The sequence below is a fragment of the Platalea leucorodia genome (assembly GCF_965183815.1).
Source record: "Platalea leucorodia genome assembly, chromosome: 5".
NCBI lineage: Eukaryota > Metazoa > Chordata > Aves > Pelecaniformes > Threskiornithidae > Platalea > Platalea leucorodia.
This window is the reverse complement of record NC_138827.1, coordinates 62,690,271-62,712,525: the sequence shown is the minus strand read 5'-3', so window position 1 is coordinate 62,712,525 and position 22,255 is coordinate 62,690,271. Positions and strand designations below refer to the sequence as shown.

The following is a 22,255-nucleotide window of genomic DNA, read 5'->3' as shown; positions in this document are numbered from 1 at the left end:
ATCCATATGACACTGTTTACTTGTTTGTTTTCTCCAAATAACACAAAGTTGTTCCCAAACCAGAAAAATCCCATCTGTTAACTGCATCATAGACAGGCCTGAATTGGGGATGAAGCTTCCTGCAGTAGAACACGCTGCCCGTGGTTTTGCAGCGGGCATCCTCTTCTCCCTCTCTAATCTTCCTGCATCCACTTCTGTTTCTTTTTCCCTTGCCGTTCCCTTGCTACATCCAGAGGAGCTTAGGACCTTGTTGCTAGCAAGTGAAAGAGACTCCTGCGCTGGTCTTGCTTCGTTGCAGTGCATGGCCAGGTGAATGCTGGTGAGGAAGGTCCTCTGTTTTAGAGGCCAAGAGATGAGTGTGCGTAGCAGCCCTGATGGATTTATCTTTATAGTTATTAGTCCACTCATTTTTCTGCAAAGCTGGTCTCCTTTTTAGCAGTCCCCAGAATAACAATGCTACGTGCCTGTGCATGCTGCAGAAAACAGCAATGGGATTTTTGGTGTGTCAGAGGTCTCCAGTAGTAGAGGGATTCTGAGAGAGTTGTTCTCGTCCTGTAATTTGCAGGCTACTGGCATGCCTTCTTTCAGCCTTTAATTCTCTCATTTTATCTCTGTTCCCTCCTTGCTCTTCTAGATGCCTGTTGTGGCCAATCTAAGTGATACAATTGCTCTCTGTGCATCTCTGGAGAATTTAGATAGCATCATTCCCTCCTTCTCTTTTCTCCCCGTAAATGCAAAGGAAGTTTCTCTTCTTTAGGCAAAGATAGAAAACTTTTTTTTCTCTCTAAGAAGCTAGAGAATGAGTAAAACACAGGCTCCTTGGTCGAGCAGATGAGTTCAACTGATGAATGTAGGAATCTTCCTAGACTGTGCCTTAAACTGCAAGAATAGATGTGTTTTCTAATGAAAATCTAGTTGACATAAATGTGGTTTCAGCATGGATTTGTTAGAGGGAATTATTTTTCCCAGTATAGTAGCAGCTGTGGTTCTGGTTTAGGAATTTTATGAAATAATTTGAATGCAGGAAAAAGGTACTATTAAAAAAGAGATTTTTATAATAGTGTGCCTTCTAAGACCTCTCTTTTCTTCCCATTTGGCTGCTTAGCATCATCTCTCTCTACTCTGATCATGTTTTAATATGCATTTTTCTCTGCAAACTGTCGGCTCTGATGCACAACTGAAATAGGTGCACGCACAGGTTGTGATTCCTCTCCCCATTGTTGCATTTTGATTCTGAACTCCAGATTTAATCTATTTAAAAAATCTACTCCTGGGACTTAAGTCAACTCCTAGATACTTTTTGATGTTCAACAAATAGTAAAGCATTACAATAATTTAAATCAAATAACCGAATCCATATGAAATACACTACTTGCTATCTTTCCAAAAGATTGATTTTCTTCCCTGGATCCATTTTAAGCTGCACTGCAGTTGACAAATCCAAAGTAAGCTGAGTTTTCAGTATAAGGGTGTGTCAAGTGTGTGATTTCCATTACGTCCCAGTGTACTACATAATAAAAAATGAAAACATATATTTGGAGTATAGAATTGAAATGGATTTTCTGACCTAGTCCCAGTGAATAGGTGCTGAAGTGATGGCAAAGACTGTAGCTTCTGGACTGTAATTATCATTTGAGTTATTTCTCAGTGGTAGGAGACTTTAGACCTGTGGGCACAATTTAAAAAAAAAAAAAAAGAGAGTCCTTTTGTCCTTTTTGCCTTTGGCCACCAGCAGCAGGCTGACAAGCCAGTGCTTTTGAAGTTATTTTGGGTGTGGCAAAAAGTGATTGACATTTGTTCTGCTTGTTCATATGTTATCCTGTTGCATGTTTGTAAGAACGTAATCTAATAAAGTATTTTAAAACATATTTCAGTGTTTTGACCAACTGGAAGTTAAAGAGAGCGTGGAAACAATTCTGGTTTCACAGAAGTCAGTCGTGTTTTGTTGTGTTTTTCAGTAGCAGCAGAAACTCATCTACATAGCATATATTTTAAATTTTGATGAGCATAGAAAGCATCACCACTTGTTCAGTCCCTCCAGAATCAGACTCCTCTGTAGCTGTTGCCCTGAGTTAAATGAATCTCACTACTGTGTATTTCACATAAACCAGAATTGATACAGAATATAGTCTGCCTTTCTCTTCTGTTGTAGGTTGGCTTTACATCCCCGAAAAGACATTGTAGTCACTGGCAGTGATGACCACCTCTGGAAAATGTGGGCTTTACCTGATGGGAACATCTTCCTGACAGGTGAAGGTCACACTGATTGACTTTCGGGCTGCTGCTTCCATCCAAGGTTAGTGCAAACAGTCCCCTGAACCAGCGCTAATCCCTTCTGGGGAGTACTTGTTTGCTCTTTCTTTGTTCACTGGCCTGCTTTGATGACTTTCTATTCTCAGTGTAACCCTGCGCTCTCTGCTGAATTTCCAAACATGTAGATAAATGTTCCTCTGACTTTCAGTGTGTTGACTTAAGATTGATTGCTTTTAGTATTTTGTACATCTTAAACTTTGTCCACGTGCCAGTGCACGTAACAAGGAGTAATAAGCTTTTTAGGTCTCACTGTATTCATTTTCTCCATATTCATGCACTATAACAAACACGGTTCCATTACTAATAAGACAGAAAAGTTGATTTCTTGTATTAGGCATTATTTGTCATATGACTAAGAGATTTCGAGTTTACCTAGAGAATAAGAATATGAGCCTTCCTCCTTTCTCTTTATACAGATTTCAAGCTGAATTAATAAATGAAAGTGAACATTGAAAATAAGAAATAAATATTTAGGTTATAAGAGTCATGGAAATAGGCCAAACATGAAGTAGATTTCTTGTTCATTCTGTTGAAAAATAGAGTGCCATTTTACTCTCAAAAAAAACCCCAAGATTTGCATTTCTTAAAATTGAGCCTCTATATGTTAAAATGATTTTGCATCAGATTTGTGAGGCTGCAGTTGTAATAGAGTTCTTTACTGTTAATATAATAAAGGTCTGCCAGGCTATTCACCTGAGGTTCACTTATAAAAAGAAAGAACATTATTAAACCTTCAACCTTGTATTTTCATTGTATTTATTTTATGAAGCAATATTAGCTCTTTCCTTCATGAGAAGGAAAACTATGCTATTTAATTTCATGGTTCCTCCTGATTTCTGATATTGTCATTGTCCTGGTTTCAGCTGGGATAGAGTTAATTTTCATCTTGGTAGCCGGTATGGGGCTGTGTTTTGGGTTTAGGATGAGAACAATGTCGAGGATACACTGACGTTTTGTTCTTGCTAAGTAGTTGCTAAGTGGCGCTCACAGTGGTAAAGGACTTTTCAACTGCCCATGCTCTGCCGGGTGCACAAGAAGCTGGGAGGGGGCACAGCCGGGGGGGAGGGCTGACCCAGACTGGCCCAAGGGCTATTCCATACCATATGACGTCATGCTCAGTATATATAAGCTGGGGGAAGAAGAAGGAAGGGGGGGACACTGGGCATGATGGCGTTTGTCTTCCCAAGTAACCATTACGCGTGATGGAGCCCTGCTTTCCTGGAGATGGCTGGACACCTGCCTGCCGATGGGAAGTAGTGAATGAATTCCTTGTTCTGTTTTGTTTGCGTGCACGGTTTTTGCTTTGCCTATTTAACTGTTCTAATTTATTTTACTTCAATTATTAAACTGTTCTTATCTCAACCCACGAGTTTCCTCCCTTTTACCCTTCTGATTCTCTCCCCCATCCCACTGGTGGGGAGTGAGCGAGCGGCTGCGTGGTGCTTAGTTGCTGGCTGGGGTTAAACCACGACAGTCCTTTTTGGCGCCCAACGTGGGGCTCGAAGGGTTCGAGATAACAACAGATTTAATTGGAATGCGCTAGATCGAATTTATAGCTGTTATTGCTGTTTAGCTGTTAATCGGCAGGCTTCTGTGCTTGCCATGGGGCTTGCTTGCCTTACTGTATGTTAGAGTCATCTTACTGTGTTGTGCCTGGGAACATTTTGATAACAGCAATGGCCACGTACCCGGGCTGGCAGATGGCCAGGGCATCGCTGTTTTTCTGTGCTGCTGTACTGGACAGGCTGGAACTCCAGTGTCAACTCGAGTCGAAGGGACTGTGACCTGTGGACGAGTTCCTGCGGGAGCATGACACCCCAAAGCGTCTGTGGACGTGGATAATCCCATGTCAGAGCAGCCCATGGAGGTTAAAAGTGGAGCAGAGATCCACCTGCAGCCCATGGAGGACCCCATGCTGGAGCAGGTGGATGCCCGAAGGAGGCTGTGACCCCGTGGGAAGCCTGTGCTGGAGCAGGCTCCTGGAAGGACCTGTGGACCCGTGGAGAGAAGAGCCCACGCTGGAGCAGGTTTGCTGGCAGGACTTGTGACCCTGTGGGGGACCCACGCTGGAGCAGTTAGTGAAGAACTGCAGCCCGTGGGAAGGACTCACATTAGAGAAGTTCATGGACTGTGCTGTCGGAGGGACCCCACGCCGGAGCAGGGGCAAGGGGAGGACTCCATTGCAGTGTTAAACCCTATAACCTGGCCCAAAGGGGCCAGGGGTGGAGACTGTAATGGAAATACCTTTAAATTGTTGTGACCCGGGATTTGAGTTGCATGTTATGGGAATTACTATAGCAGGAACCCCTTGTTGCTAGCCAGGCTAGGAGTAAGGGGAGGAGTTCATTGCAATGTTAAACCTAGCCCAAAGGGGCCAGGGGTGGAGATTGTGATGGAAATACCTTTAAATTGGTGTAACCCATGATCTGAGTTGCATGTTATAGGAACTACCATAGCAGGAACCACCTGAACCAATGGAGGAGAAGCCTTACAAGAAGCAGTGCAAGTGCAGCAGTGACCTGACCTGAGCTGGCTTTGGTGCCCAAGAACTCCACGCAACACACCACCTCTCCTGTCCTGAGTGACCACTATCACAGATGGAGCCCAAAGTCATGGACTAAACGAGCTCAATGGACATTTTTGGGACAACAGGGGTGGTGGTTAAAGAGGATGTATTGGATAATGTGGGACCTGAGCATGATGTAAATGGTATGGAATAAGGGGTGGATACTGTCCTGGTTTCAGCTGGGATAGAGTTAATTTTCATCTTGGTAGCCGGTATGGGGTTGTGTTTTGGGTTTAGGATGAGAACAATGTCGAGGATACGCTGACGTTTTGTTCTTGCTAAGTAGTTGCTAAGTGGCGCTCACAGTGGTAAAGGACTTTTCAACTGCCCATGCTCTGCCGGGTGCACAAGAAGCTGGGAGGGGGCACAGCCGGGGGGAGTGCTGACCCAGATTGGCCCAAGGGCTATTCCATACCATATGACATCATGCTCAGTATATATAAGCTGGGGGAAGAAGAAGGAAGGGGGGGACACTGGGCATGATGGCGTTTGTCTTCCCAAGTAACCATTACGCGTGATGGAGCCCTGCTTTCCTGGAGATGGCTGGACACCTGCCTGCCGATGGGAAGTAGTGAATGAATTCCTTGTTCTGTTTTGTTTGCGTGCACGGTTTTTGCTTTGCCTATTTAACTGTTCTAATTTATTTTACTTCAATTATTAAACTGTTCTTATCTCAACCCACGAGTTTCCTCCCTTTTACCCTTCTGATTCTCTCCCCCATCCCACTGGTGGGGAGTGAGCGAGCGGCTGCATGGTGCTTAGTTGCTGGCTGGGGTTAAACCACGACAGTCATGAGTTAGCAAACACACACACAATCCTCTAAACACAAGAAAATCCGCTCCCTGTTTTCAAAACCTCAAGAACATGGAGTCATGCTTTCTGGGATGAATTAAACATGAACTTACTCGTTTCTTGCATCTCTTTCTCCTATGAAACATAGGCTTTTTCTTAAGATGCTTGTGTTTCACAATGTTTGCTTTTTCATGTGTATATCCTTAGAAATAATTTTATATAGTTAAGAGAAAAGTATTTGACTTAAATAATCACGTATAATACAGGAGGAGAGAAATGGAGGGCTCAGCTTCTTATTTTAAGATGGTAGGAAAACTTTTCTGCTACTGAATGGCAGGTTGCACAGAGTTTGTGAGCATGCTGGACATCCTAAGTCTAACTTGCAGATAAACAGAATGCTGCCTTACCTCTTACCTGTTATGAATATAAAGCTCATCACAGGGAAAGAAAGGGAAATACAATTAGAAGAGCATGTTATCATTTATAAAGCTGCTGGGCATGCTAATCAGATTTCGATAATGCATTGTTACCATGACACCCGCTGACTCAGAGACTCAAAACTATTTTCTCATTAGTCTTTGACCAGAATACAGTCCTTTCAATAGGCTTTCCTATTTCTCATTCAATTATTGAAATTAAAATGAGTTGAGGTACATGATTATTCTCTTGCAGTATAAATTGACTCCTGCTGAATGCTATGGAGTGATTCAAAAGCAGTGCTGTTAAAATATTGTCTTCCGTTACTGGATAAAATATATGTAATATGACAGAATACTTTTAATCATACTTTTTTGTTTGGTTGGTATTTTTAAGTATACTTCTGTATATTGGGTGTTCCAGAAGTAAAAACAATTAAATAAAAATGGAAAGTTCTTATAGAATTTTTCTGGAATCAAATATAGATAGCCTCTAGTTTGTTCCTGTTTTAAAGATTTGAAATGATGTTCATCCAAAAGTTGAAAATAAAAATATTTTTGTGGCACTGGGCTAATAAATTGTCATCCAGAAATCTGGGTAGAAGTCCCACACTTCTACATTCTTTCCTTTTTGTCCTCTGTTAGATCATTTCTCCTCTATGTTTCTCATCTCCATCTGTAAAATCAGGTTTAGAACAATCTCCACCTTTGGTCTGAGTAATATCCTATGTGTAGCCACAGGACGTGCATGCATGCACAGTCGCGCACACTCAAGTCCACTTTCAAATCATCTTTGGACAGCATCAGAATAATCCACACGCTGACATTGAGTGTACTAATAATTTGAGAAGAAACAAATCTAGAGCTATGATGGGTATCTAACTGGTGCTTCTGCACATGCAAATGACTTGAAATCACGTAAATCCATATTTACATGTTCACAGTGTACTATTACTTGAACAAGGGTCTGTCTCATGGTTGTCTTTGTGCCAGCACTGTGTAAATGGGGGTAAAGTTGCAAGTCTTGTTGGTAGCTGTGAAGATCTATAAACTTCAAGCTAAAGGTGCTGTTTCGTTTATATATCCTGAGCTTCTCCAAGAGCAATGAGAGAATGTGGGTTGGTAGTAGGAACTTAACTGTATACAATAAAAAGGTAAAGGTGTGTTTTAGCCTCTGGACCTTGTCTGCTGATTAATACATAGTAGTTATGAGGATTGTCATTTGAATCTTTCCCAGTACTGATGTCCAACAATATCCTTAAGTATGATAATGCCAGAGTCTTAGGGGCAAAGGCCATTGAGTTTCTGAAGAGTTGTTGGATGGATGGGATGGAGGAGTCTCATTCCCCCCCCACTGACAATATGCTTCATTCCACAATTAATTTTGCTTAAAAGCCCTTCACATCTGAGCAAAGTAGAGTGAGTTCAGAGTGTGTGGTTTGCTGAAGCTCCCGAGTCTGGTGGTGTATAATTTTTTTACATTGCACCCAGTGCTCTTTGGTCTGCACAAAGGGTCTTAGTCCCGCATGTGTTCTCCCCACGTGGCAGTGGCTCCCAGGACAATAGATGAAGGGGAGCAGACTAGCTCTGTGCATGTGAGGAGAGCAGAACATCTCTGTTGTGATGCCCTCTGCAGAACTGAGAGTAGAATTTTGCCTTAGGCGTTTTAAATAAAAGTAAAACTTCAAACAGGTCCTGTCATCTACAGAGTGCCGCAGCTGGAAGGAGGGAGGGGAACAGTGCTTCGTTTTTGAAGCTCAGGTGACAACTGGTCAAACCTCAAAAACAAACACTGTTTTCACTCCGGTCCGGCTGAATAGTACTTGGCAGATGAAGTAGCTGTTGCAAGTTCCTGTCACTGTTGAAAAATTCAGGAATATTTTCCAACTTCTCTTTTATATGTGTGAAGGAGTGAGGGAATCAGAATGACTCCTGCCACAGTCATCCACACGGGCTTCATGTTAAAAATCTGGATAGCTGGAGAAGAGCTGTGTAGTGTACCTGTGGATACCAGGTGGCCAGAATGTTTGGAACAGCAGACAGAAATCTGCATCTTCTGCCAGTTTCCAGAATAAGCTGAGGATGTTAAGTGCTGCACCTTTAAGAACCATAGTCTAATTACAGTAAGATATTTCATGGCATGTACTAGATTTATTTATCTTTATTACTAACCTTCGTGGGTGGCTAAAGAATCAAGCTCTGCAGCATAGCAGAGGTGTTTGTTAATGTCCAATAAAATCCCTGTGAACAGTAAAATATTGTATTCTTGCTCCGTATGTGTGCTGGTATAATACGTAATGTCCTTAATATTCATAAATATTAATCAAGTCAACTCTTCTAAAATGTTTGTAGCCCTTTTCATGCAAACATTGTTTGAGTCTGTGGAATACATGGAATTTCTGAATTGAAAAGAAGTACAGACTGTAGGTTCTTAAAGCTATTTAAAACTTGCACTGAAAATTGTCAAATTGTCAACTCCTTTGTAATGTCCTGTTCACCTGAGACAGAAACAGAATTGCTTGTATTCTTTCTGTTGCTATTTCAACTCTCACAGTTACTGAGGAAAGAAATCAAAACTGTTATCAATTTGTTTATTATACCAAAAAATAGCACAGCAGTTATCTTGAACTGTGTGGATTTTCTTTAAGTTCTGCTAGTGTTGGAAAACTGGAGGTGGGTATTGTCTCCTCAGGAATTAGGAAAGAAAAAAAAAGATAGGATAAGTACATTCATGCATCAAGCATCTTGAAAATAAAGGTAGTTAATGTTTGATATCCTAGAAAAAGGTGCCAGTGAGGGGATGCAAGATAAAGATGAGGTGTTGGGCTAAAGGAACAAGCCATGTTCTGAAAGAACAGAAGCAGCTCTAGATTGTATCTCTCGAAGCTGAAGGAGGTGATGTTACCCTGATGAAAAACTATGCATGGATAGATGAGAACGACAACCTTGTGGAGAGAGGGTGCAGAAAGAATTAGCAAAATACATTGAGGATGGATGAGAGGACTCGGTTGAATGGCTTGGAGAGGGAATAGCAACTCCAGGTGGGCTTGAATTCACACAAGAAGCCTTTAGGGATCAGAGCAGGCTATGGAGGAGCAGGGATTTTGATGATCCTTGAGTGACTGAGGGTTATTGGTCATCAGCGATGAAACATTCAGCAACGCTTGGTCTGCAGAAAGCTCTAAGCACCTGTCTCTAAAACCAAGGTCTCTGCCAGCTGCGTAAAGCTGAGCAGGACAAAGTCACTGCTGAACTTATGTTGGCCAACACATAAGCAGCCAAAAGCTGTGAAGTCTGCTCTTGACTTTAGCTATGCCCTGTGTCTAGTGGAAAGGCTTGAGATGGGGAACATAGGATACAATTTGGAAAATCCAGCTGGATGCTCCAGGCTTGAAATCTGTGGTGCTGTGGGTGACTGAGCACTGTGGTGCCCTCTCAAGTCTAAGTCTAAAATGTTGCTGACAATCCTGAGTGAGAGAAAGGGGCCAGGATAGTGATATTTTCTCAAAGTTTTAAAGAGCAGTGACAGATAAATATGAAATTATGGAAGTAAGACTCTGTCAGAGTGGAAGTGATTTCCTCATCATACAAAAACTTTTAAGGTTTAAAAAAGTAAATTCCTGAGCAGAATTGGAGTGAGAATAAACTGAGAAACTGAAATGAATTCTTGCCCAGGTAAGATTTTATTTTATTTTTTACATTATTTTAATTTTTTCATCATGTCATCATTTGGGCTTGTGAAGAAACTATCCAGAGATGAATGTGAAAAAAGGATAGACTGCAAAGCCCAGCAGAACAGCAATCAAGGAATGATGGGAGGGTGTGGAGAAACCTCTCATGAGTGACGGGAGAGAGGGATAAAACTCAGGAGGGAAGGCTTTCACAGAAAGGAAAGGCAGGATGGATTTCAAGCCAGCCATGATCGGTTATTCAGAGGTAACAGGCAGAATCTGACACTGCTCATTGCTCACTGCGTCTCAGAGGACTTGTGCTTGGAGAAGGAGGGAAACGTTGAGGAGCAAAAATCAGACTTGACAGCTTGGCAAGTAGATGTACAATTTCAGAATTTCACAGTGGACACGCTTTTGTAGTTTGAGAGCCCATAGTGCTTTGAGTTTCAAGGTGAATTACAAGCAGGGAGCATGCTGCTTTTTTTGTCCCCCACCTCTACAGCTCTTTGCTCCGTATGGACTGAACTAGTGAGGAGAGTCCCGTTACTGGTGGATGCCGATACATCAATCCGCACCAATCTTCTTGCCAATTATAATATTCTCATATATCAGTGTGTGGTGAGAAACATCTACAAGGTATGAAGAGAGTCAAACAGGCAATCTGACACTAAAAATAAATGGCTGCTTTCTTTTTGGTTACATATTGGAAATAATATTTTTGAAATAAGTAAAACTGTACATGGCTCATGAAGCCTCAGCAAATGAAAAGCATTTGATGACATATTGAATGACTAGGTTCTTTAGTCAAAATAACAGGAGAATTTAAAAAATTCTACTGACATCAAATATATTCCTCCTCATACTTTAATAGTTCCTAATGCCAGTCTTAGATTTATTTTTATTTCTATAAGAAGAAACAGGAATTGTCTATTATGCCATTTTGTTTAATGTACTGACTTTAAAGTATTCATGCTATAGTTACTCAGTGAAACTAGGGAGACTTCCAGATCAAACAGTTACTGCTTAAGTTATGATTCCAGGATCTGCAGAATGTTGCTACAAGCTAAAGTTTGTTAGTTTTAGTTAAATACGGCAGCATTTGTCTGTATGTAAGCTGTAATTTAACATTAAGTTGTGTGATTTGACTATGCTACTGGAGGCTCTTTCTAATTAGAGACCTTCACATACACTTTTGGGGCTCTTCAAAAAATCTGCCAACAGGAAGAAAGGTTTGGAGTCCGTGGTTTTAAAGTGGTGTTTTTTGTTACCACTCATCCCTTAGAGCCACTGCCCAGGCTGGGTCAACAGTCACCCTAAGGTAACACCATACATGTTAACCCACTCAGGACCAAAGGAAGTTCTTTGAGATATTGAGGAAGGAACAGGCTGAGAATTTGGCTCCATCAGGGACCCTTTCAAATTCCATTATGGAAAAGCTTCAGCTGTGATGGGCTCAGGTACCCTTCTGTTGCTTGTGCCTCCGGATTGTTTTTCCGGTGGCGTTAGAGAGTTGTGTGTGTTTTCATGAGATTACTGCCTAATCCCAAACTTATCTACAGAGGCCCTGGGCCTCCCAGATAGTTCACTGTGTAGGCACTGTATTGCTCTGCAATACACTTCCAGTTTATCAGCTGCTTCCAGGCGAGTCAGGAGTACTGAGCACATGCTGCCCAGGTGGCCTGCAGGTGTGCAGCAAGCGCAGCGCATCCCAGAGATGTGTCCTGCCCATTCAGGGAACTACTGGATTCATTATGGACAACAGAAGTTTCTGTATACAGAAGTCTTGGAAAAAAGCTGAGATGGTTTCATGATCCATCACTCTTTAAATTATGGAGTACAATTAATTGCATCTTTCAGCCTGAAAGTAAGGAGCTGAAACAAGGCAAAACTAGCCTTTGTAGGTAACATGGCCCGTGGCCTGTAGATACACATGTGGGAGGAAGAGACCTCACTGCCCCAGGAGGTTTCACAGGGGTCATTGTTAAGACTAAGACTGGTCAGGCAAACTGCTGTGTACCTCTGAGAGCCAGGGAGGAGGAGGAAGAAAAATGTCAGTGTTCATTTTTTCTGTCTGGCCCCTGAGCCAACCAGACTTAGGTTCTCTCAGGTAAAGGATCTTGGAGATTACTGTTAATAAATGATCCACAAACAGTGAGCTTCAGAAGACTTTTTCTGCTAGTTTTTGAGTCATAAATGCTGAGTTCCACATTATACATTAAACAAGGATGAGACTTAAAAGCCACTATCTCTGCATTAAACATAAGAAAGAGTTGTAAGACTCGTGTTAATCATAAAGGTCTCTGTTGCCTATCAATCAGTGGAATAGAATTATTCTGATTGTGCCTTGAAATAGAGACTTTGAAACCTAATTCAGGGTTCACTGCAGAAACAGATGGGTTTTATTTATCCTTTTATTACTATTGATAGCTATTAAAGAAATGCAAGATAGTCTGTTACGTTTTACTTAGGACATTTGAACAGCATTTGTATTGAAAAGGCATACTGATTTAATTTCTTAGAGAATCTTGGATTCTTGTGTAGTTCAGCAAAGCCTTTAGTTATCAGATTACATATTAAATTTTACAATGGTTAGAAACTTCTTTTGAGTGACACGATTAATTTTCGGTCATCGAACTGGCTTAATGTAACATCATATTTAGCAGACTAGACATTTGTTAAGATGTTTTGTCAAACCAAGCCAATACAGAAAGTTGAAAGAAAAAAATGTTGCATTCACTTAATCTGCAAAGAAAAAACTATTTCAGAAGTCTTTCAGTCAGTTCCCCAGCGTACGGTATTAACCGTCTACTTGGTGTTTTCAAGTACAGCAAAATTTTAATTTCAAAAGTAGCTTTGTTTATTTCAAAATCTTTGTCAAGCTTCATACTTTTTATACAAGGGAACAGTCTTCTCATAACATGATTCTCTCTCAGGCCTACAAAGCCTACTATTCTTACTTCACAAACGTGTTTGAGTGGGTGGGCATTAGATTTCCTTTGGGATTCTCAATCTCATTATTTTTATCAATAAAAAGCCTCTGCTGGACAAAGGAATAAATCATGTATAAATGAAATATGAGAGATTACATGGGAAGCTCAGCTTTTGCTTAGTCTAATCCAATATCTTTGGCCAAACGTCTCAATGTCAAAGGCTTTATAAGTATTCTACAGGATCAGTCTGGCAAAGAGAAATCAATAACCAGGTAATGGATTTGATTAAAATTTTTCCCCTTCCACCCACTCCCACAAGCCAAATGTTTCTACCCATACTAATCTCTTCTGGCACGTGTAACTGTTGGTTGTTCTCTGTGGGTTTGGGGGATGTGTGTGTGTGTGTGTGTATATATATATATAAAAACAAATTTTAAAAATGTTTTATATCATTTCAGAGGGCTGTGTTAACTATTGGTGAGTATCTATTTTAAGAAAAAGCAATGTTTGTATCTCATTTTATTTTTCTTTAGAGAGATCAGTTCTGCAGGGTGCTTATGGAAAGTACAGGATGATAATAGTTGTAACTTTGCTTCATGTTTAGATCCTTGTTTGTTGTGCAGAAGTTGCCTTTTTTCTGCTACACCTGCCATGCTGAGGAGCATTTTCTTACAGAGGCCAGGGTACCCAGCAGGTGTCCAAACTTCTGGAGATTTTCTTTGTTGCCAAATCATCAGGTGTCTCCTTTACCCCAGTCCTTCTGATCTTCTGTCTTTGAGGCGGTTGTGTTGGCAGACCACAGGCCATCTGTAACGTTAGACTTTAGAAACATTGATAATTAGACCGTTAGTGTTCTGCAAGGATGTCACCTCTGCTTTAAAGAAGTAGTTTTCCATATCAATAGGAAGACAAAAAAAAAAAGATACTATTGCATGCATTTTGAAGTTGAGTCACAGCTGCTTTAGCTGTAGAAATTTGTTTGGACTTTGCATCACTTTTTCTATTTTTAAATATATCCTCCAGTCACCAGAACTGTCCTTGAAAGCTATTCTAAACTAGAAATACTTTGCAGGACAAAATGCAACTTCTTTCTTTTGTATCAGGAACCTTCAGAGTCTATCATTATATTGATTTTAAAAAGCAAACAGTCTGTAGTTCCATAGTGTGGTTACTGAATAGCTTCACTTTTCATCCAGAATGACCACGCTTTAATGAAAAACTACCTTTGGCTTCTCTTTCTCGGTTGGTGGAAATATTGACCACTCGAAGTTAGAGTGATTTGCTAATAATATCTCCATTACAATAATTCAGCGAACAGCGGGAGAGAGTTGGTGACAGCTGAAGAGAGGAAAAGGAGGAAACTGGCTGATAGAAGAAGCAGTCCTCCTATTGAGCAATTCAAATGTGTATTTGAAATAATTACAGGAAGAAAATAAATTACAATAAAATGCTGCCCTTTGATGAAACTGCTCTGTAGGTAGTTTCACAGGTGGCTTTACACACTTATTGCAATTCAAAACTAGTGATTGAAAACCTATTGAAATTTTTGTGTAAAAGTAATAAATAGTAGGAAACCTTTCCAATATTTAAGATAAACCATGACATATTATTTTGAAGACCAAAGATGTTATATCACAGCCATTTAGTTGATTGTCTTGTTAGATATTTTCTGCTGGTTAGCACACATGGCTCAGATTTTTAAAAAGCTCTTGTACAGTGGGAGCTGATTGAAAGGTGTCTGGAGTCTGGTTGTGGTGTTTTAAGTGCTTTACTGTAGCCGTTAAGGCATTATTTTAACTGAAACGAAGTAAGGTCTCTTGCATTTTAGAAATTTATGATAGGAGGCTTACACCAACTTTTTTTCCTCTTTTTTGTTCCTTGTCTATGGCCAAGGAGTTCCAGTTGTAAACATTGTGAAAAGTGTAGTTGGTATCTTCCTTTGTTTGTATGTTTTCTGTCTCCTGTATGTTAGTTTTCTTCTGTGTGGCTACACAGTGAGAAACTTCATTTCTCTTTGTCTTGGTGGAGGGAGAAAGGAATGTGGCTTCTGAAAAGTAAATCCTGTTTCACAGGGCATTTGTGTGAGCATACACCTGCTTCCAAGCAAGCTACCAAATTACATGTTTTTCCTGAGTTTCCCCAGAGTTCAGACTATGTGAGTGGCAGTTTGCTTTCAGTGAAGGCAAACACTACGCTAGGAAGGACAGTTAAAGTGTATGTAAGAGGGCAAAGAAAAGAGTTTGAGGCAATCTGCTTCACAGGGACGTTATTCAGAGTTAAGAAACACTTAGAGAAATACCCAGAGAAACATCAGTGCCGTCAACCCCTGACCAGCTCTCCGTGCTTGCTGGAGGACACTCCGTGCCCACACGTAACACCAGAGCAGCAGCACGTCCCTCCAGCTTGCTCCGCTCGGCGCTGTTGGTGCTCCGGCAGTCGCTCAGCTGCTGGCGCCCAGTGAAGCCCCGTAGCTGGTTTACTCCTAAGGAAGAGACAAGGGGCCAGAGGGAAGGACTCAGCCCACAGGTTGCTGGCCAGAAATGTCAGCAGCTTGAAAAACAGAAACTGTGATAATATGAAACCCTCATTTCTGTAACTTTCTGCTGAAACAAGTTGTTAATTCATACAGCTATAGGTTTGAGGAAGGATTGCATTTCCCTCACAAAGCAATACCCTTTCATTTTACTCATTATTTTTAATTATGCAATACATGTTATTGGATGATATTTCTATACTTTTCTATGTAGCAAATATATAATTACCAATATTTTTTTTTTTCTTCCTAGGTGTTAAGAGTCTGGCCAGTCTTACACACACACACACACACACACACATATTCTCTCAAATAAAATAAAATCCTTGGCCACAATTTTTCAAAGAATTTTCCCTGCGAAAGTGAGAGGGAGTGCCAAAGGATTGGTATGTCAACGCTCTGGTTTTGCTTTTAAAACCGTTTTAGTATGATAATAGCGGATTCCATTTTGGTCAAATCAAACAATTTCATTCAAACTCAGAATTTCTTAGGGAGTTCTTACAGGGCTTCTGTGGTTTCTTTTGTCTAATTTTTACCTTGTTCCTTTGCTATCTTTTTTTTTTTTTTTTTTTCTTCAGATGAACTAATGCCATTTTTACTGATTAATTTGTTACCCCTCCATCACAAATATGAAACATCTCTTTAAAGCCTCTTTCAAAAAGACCTCAGTCTTCTTACCCACAATATGAAGTATTTGACCTTGGATACATTTGACCTCCTAATGGGAATACAAAGATAGCTAGACTGTGCATAGTATTATTTAAATTATTATTTAGCTATCCTATCTTCATAATATGTCACTTAAATTTTATGCTTGTCTATAAGGTAAATAGTTTTCAAATGTACTGAATGCTTTGCTTACATAGAAATAATCTCATTATTCTTAAATGATTGTCTCCTGTTCTACATTCTCTCATTACCTGAATTTTAGACCTGAAAACAGCCGTATTTAATATTGGGAGCATTAAACCAATCTAATCATATTGGTTGAAAAGGCATCGCGATTATCGGTTTCACAAAACAGGTGTCAAGTTTAATCATTCTCTTCACAACAAAAGTTTATTTGGTTATTCAAATTCAGTAATATTTTGATGTGATTGTTTTGACTCTTGGAAATTAAGAGGAAACTTTCTGATCAGCTTTGTGGGTAATTAGATCTGGTGTTTACTTGAAAGAAAGAAAATAATTTCTACATGATAACCACTTTGATAGAGAAAGGGAGGAGGAATATGCAGTTGAAATCTCTTTATAGAGTACCAAAAAAATGGTATACTTCTAAACCTATTAGTTCAGCTTCAGTGAAGCCATGAATATGTTCTCTGAAAGTTTTGCAGAAATTTCCCTGCTCTTCAAGGAGTTCTTGGGTTTCTTTTCCTACACATCACCGTGATTTTCAGTTTCTGCTGGTCCTGGTACAGCTGCTGCCTGGGAGTCACCAGAAGCAATTCAGTTTTGCGGATCTTCAATTTGTGTATTTAGGTAGTGAGAAAAAGATGATGCTCACTGTGGTGGCTTTGGAGTAGTTCAGGTTTTCTTCTGGCTTCATCAGCATCCCTATTCGAGGATGGGGAGTTGGAATTACAGAGAGCTAGCTGCCTCCTCGCTTGGCTTGGTCTCAGTTTCTCTGGTCTGATCCTGTGTTTCTGCTGAATGTGTTCATTCTGTGCAGAGTTGTTACACACGTCAAAATGTCTCTCTTAATAGAATCTCTTGTGTTATGTTTCTTTGTGTGCAATTATAATCTTGATGTCTTTAACATTCTTGGTTCATTATTGTTTTCTTCTGTGCAATAAAAGCAATTGTTTTTTCCCTAAAGTCTGCTGCAAGGATTCTAGTGGAGTAGCTAAGGAGATATCCATGTTTGTTATATTGTTAAAATGTGCATTTCGGAAAGTGTAGCTGTTAAAATAACAAACATTAGTGTTAGAGTTGACTAGAGAATGGCAGTTCAATTGAGGCAATGTCTAAGATATTTGAATTGGAAATAAACCCCAAATATTTAGAGTGTTTACAAAAATTGAATTGCACTGAAATGTCTCTTTTCAAGGTAGGAGGCTTAGGTTTTATATAAGTGTCACTTTGATATTTTTAAAAAATATTTTAGAAGGTGAGGGGGCTTTTTTTTATCAGTATGACTGACTTATTTGGTTACATTTCTGGCTTGAAGGATTTAGGCAGAGGTTCAAATCCTCATGTTGCCTGATGCTGCAGTTTTTTGCTATGCCCATGCCAGTGCAATGGCCAGCTGCTGTGGAAGGAGAGGATCCTGAGCCTTTCCTCCTCACTCTGTATCCAGCCACTCGCTTCCAGTCCCTGGACTTGGACGTCCAACTCTGGTGCACGGTGAGCCTGTTTGGAGAACTCGACTGCCAGGAAACTTAATTTCCATTTTTTTCTGCAGGATTAATTTTCTGCTGATATAATGCTAACGAGGGGAATGTATGGCTGCGGAATGCAATGTGAAATCTCATCCTAGTCACAATGATCTATCCGGGTTGAGAAATAGCGTTCTGAATTAGATGGAGGAAAAACTTGATTACTGGTTTGTTACGTTTGAAGTCAGAACCTTCCCCTTCATACAACAGTGTCAGTGTCCTTCATTTATTTCATCTTGCCAAAAATTATCTAACCAATACAGTTCAGTAGATGTTGGAATGATGAGTGCTTACTGGTTGGTGATGCATTACCTTTAATTAGATACTTCAGCTCAAATATACAAGATTCATCCTTGCAAGGATTTAAATATGGTTGTTTTAGTCCTGGATACTGTTTAATTTCATTGTGTATCATTGGTAGCATTTCCTAATGTGTTTCTTTTGTATTTAATATGGCTTTTTAGTAAACTGTGTGGAATTTATGCCCTAACCCTTGGGCAGTATGTTTTGGAATCGATCCATAGAGATTTTGGATTTCCTGGCATGACTCTTGTTTCAAGGACTAGACCTTATGATACGGCTTTCAGTTGTGAATTACTTCAAAAAATCATCGTTAGCATGCAATAAGGTTTAATGGTTGAAGAAAGGAAAATTTGTCTTGAGTACAAACTCCAGATATGAATTATACTGTCATTTATTTGTTGTGTTTATGTATTTTCCCTCAAGCTATATTGTTGCAGTAATTTGGATAACTTTGGGTACAAAACAGCTGCAGTAGCACAAGTGGCAGGGGGAGTTGACTGCCTGTGAATGAGCATCGGGACTTGTTTGACCATTGAAGGACATGGATATGGAACCATGTTCTTAGCTTCTTGTAATTGTATTCTTTGCATTTGAGTAGTGTATATGTGAAATGAATGGGGAACAGAAAGAAAGAAGGCTACAGTATATGTGTCCGCACTTTAGATCAGCTTTGAGAGTTGTTGGATTTGAGGGTTTTGGGTTTTTTGCTTTTCCCCTTTCTTGAGCAATCAGGTGTTAGACTGCATGGCCTCATGAATGAAAGTTCAGTTTTCACACAAAGCCTTTCTATGAAAGAATGGAAGATTATATTAATTTTGTTATGCTGCTTTCTCTTTTACCACCCCAGGATTCTGTTCATGTTCAGCATTTCCATTCCTTCTCCACTCTCAGACTTCAAATTGTTATTGATCACTGTCTCCATTAACTAATTCCTTGCCTTTGGTTATGTCCGTATCCCCAGGGCATGGCTAAATAAGATCATCAGTTACCCAGAATACAAACACTTGGCTAGTGTACTGTCCTGTGTGTTTTCTTGGGCTTCACTGTCGAGATCATTACACAGTGTGAGTTAAATATTCTTCCAGGTGCCTGGGAAACGTTCAAATCCCAGTGCAGAACTTTCCACAGGCTGTGAAATCTCTATGCACTCCTTGAACTCTCTATGCATACGAATATGCAGCTTTAAAACGATGCTTTGTACAAACATGCAAATGGGATTAATGGCTGTAGTTCATTACTGGCTATTGATTGAGATTAGACATCACCGGACAACCATTTGGGGATGATAATGGATTTGAAATGACTGATCCACAACTTTGCATTTCAGAGGAACTATGACACAGGATTATAATTGTTAATATAGGTCATAAATCTGTTCTGTACATGGAATTCATGTATCTGAACTGCTTCCAAACCACATTTTTCCTTACTTCAGCAGCCCTTCATTAAAATTTGAGGTTTTAGAGTCATTCCAATGGAGGAAAAACGACCCGTGCTGGATGGGATAGGTGTTGAGATTAAGTATCACACAGTAATAGCACACTGTTTAATGTGTGTTACAGATATCGATTGGTACTATGCCTGATTTTATGTGGGCTAAATACACTAATTTATTTTTTAAAATGTAATAGTGTATAGGAAGACTTTAACTTATATTGGCGTTGTTTGAGGGAAAGTATTGGAATGGTGCAGAATAGGTACCATTTCTGGAAAATATGGTAGTTTTGTAATGTTTACTCATTATATTTAATTTCAGGTAGAATAATTATTTGTCATTAAGTTAATGGAGGAAAATTTGCTTGGCAGTATCCTAAAGCAAGATGGCACAACTGGACCCAGAAACACTGTTTGCCTTCAGCATAAGCAGCTTTCATAATTCTTGGAAATATCACTGGCTGTGCTCCTATGAGCTCCCTGCTTTAAATAGGATGCCCAAATGCTGCTGCCCCTTGGTAAATAGGTATAGAATTTTGGTGTGGGATGCTGGACATGCACTGGCAGGAAGCTTTTAGAAGACACATCCGTTTTTTGGTTTTTTTTTTTTTTTTTTTTTTGTTAAAAAGGTAATTATTCATTGATCTTTAAATCTTGCATAGAGCCCTGCGTTGTCTAGTGCCTGCTGTCCTGCTGACAGGCATTTTGCTACATCTAATCTCCAAGTATTGTAACTAGTTTATATATTTTGTCTTTTCATTTTTATTCCTTACCTGGTATGCTTCCAAAGCCTCCTAAAAGGCAATTTTACATGTACTAAAAACTGCCTTCTACCAGGTCCCTAAATTAGTTTAAAATCTCATTTAACCACTTTTAATTACATGACATTGAAAGACAGCTAACTCATTTTTTATATGTTAAAAAGACTGGCCTTCAGTGAATGCTGACATACTCAATATTTTTGCGGGGGTACCAGGCTAATGTTAGCAAGCTAATGGATTTGAATGTCACAGGCCTGACTGTGGTCTGAATAGATTGTAACCTGAACGGGGGCAATCCGCTACCTTGTGGACATAACAAAAAAATCGTCATAATGATCCCGAATGCAGAACTATAGGCTGTTTAGAGCGGGACAAAACCTTGAAATAAAGGAATACTTGTGCGCTGAGACAGAGACAAGCTGGTGAGAGCAGTGGGAAAGGTGTCAGGTGAAACAGGATTTCTCCGTGTGTGTATGGTTAGATATGCCAGCTTCTGTCATCAGTACTCAGTTCAGAAAGCGAAAATGCTTTCAAATACGGAGGACTTGTTAGTCTGAAACTTGTTTATAAATTACTTGAATTTGGTGTCTGAAAATTCATATACCACACTGGGACTCTTTTTGGTAGTAGGAGCATGTTATATTTAAATTATTGCAGTTGTGGAACTGTTGCTTTTGAAATGTAATGTAGCCTCAAGGAAGTTTTAATAAAGAAGGTGAACTTCATTAAAACAAAAGATTACTGCTTCTATGATGCCTAGTCCCAGGGTCTGTCTTATCTAGAAGCAGTGACAAGTGGTGCTACGCCAAAAGACTGCTTTATTTTTTTTCCCTTGATGTCACACCCAGCTGTCAGCCAGGGAGAATGGCAGGGGGAAACAGTTATCCTGTCTTGGGTCAACATATAAGCATGAGATATGATAAAAAGATCTAGCAATTAGGTAATGTAGAATGAAAAATTACCTTGAGTTTTACACTTGGCATACTACGCGTTGCCAGTTTTCTGAAGATTTCCAGCCAACAGCCTTGTGTCGCAGGTTTTTGCAGGATGGTTGCATTTTCCTTCTCAGACAAAAAGCCACATACCTATGTACTGTCCACCATCTGCTGGTTACTGCTGTGCTTCCTGGCTTTGAAACTTCTTCATTAGTTTATAGAATGTCACTTTATGATTGTTTTTGCATTTTTGAAATTTAATTCTTCTTTTTTTTCCTCAGCTTTGACGATAAATGAGGCAAAGACAAGGTATTTTTGTATTTCTACTGCTGAGTATTCTGGCATTCACCTGTATAAATGACATTTTCTGTCTACTAATAAAACAGGCATATAATTGGGCTTAAGATTATTCTGAAGGATGAAACATATTACAATTACTACATAAGATGTGTCTTAGACACATAGTCCATGAGGATAATGAAAGCAACACCCAAAATGAACCATAGATATAAAAAAAACCCTAGGGGTTTTCATAAGAAATGTCACTGTAAATAATTAATGTGACTCAGCGTTCCAGAAACAAAAAAGTGAACTATATCTCAAGTCTGTTTCAAGGTTGCAAAATCTATTAGAAACAACATCTTTGCTGCTGAGTGTTTTGTTCAAATACAGGCTAAGAACATAAAGATGGCTGCATATGCCAGATTCTTCTGGACCATCATCCTGCCCCAGCAGTGAGTACCGGGGGATGCCTAGGAATGAATAAGAATAGGAAAGGCATTTGTGAGGTTTTGTCTTACTACCCTCCTGGACTCTACTTCTTATTTCCAAGGTTCTTGAGCCAGATGCAGTTTCCATGTAATCCTTGATGTATTCCTCTTCCAGAACTTTGTCCCATCTTCCTTTGTGCCCACGAAGAGTTGGATCCGCATCATCCTTTATCAAGGAACTGTGCAGGTCTGCTGCCTCATGTGGAAAAAATCACCTGTTGTCTTTTAAATATTTTTTATGGGAACTTTTTAAATAAATGTTGACCCCAACCTTTTTTAAATTCAGCCCGATTCTCACCTTCTCTTGTGAGAATAAAATGAGGGGCTATGAAAAAAACACACCATGGCAAAGCAGGACAATAAAGCAGAGTTATGATGACTGCACAGCTGAACTGATATTTGGTATCTCCATCCCTTACATTGTTTTTAGCATCAAATGGAAAAGAGAGTGTTTAC

General features: G+C 39.8%; 1 protein-coding gene across 1 annotated transcript in view; it reads left to right on the top strand.

Moving 5' to 3' along the window:
- The window catches only part of SPAG16 (sperm associated antigen 16), a gene marked incomplete at both ends in the record, with an annotated part of 412,526 nt that overhangs the window by 202,453 nt on the left and 187,818 nt on the right, over positions 1–22,255 (top strand). Inside the window, 2 exon segments of the mRNA XM_082311439.1 lie at positions 2,153–2,267; positions 2,271–2,296. Of these exon segments, the coding sequence (XP_082167565.1) occupies positions 2,153–2,267; positions 2,271–2,296 (141 nt within the window).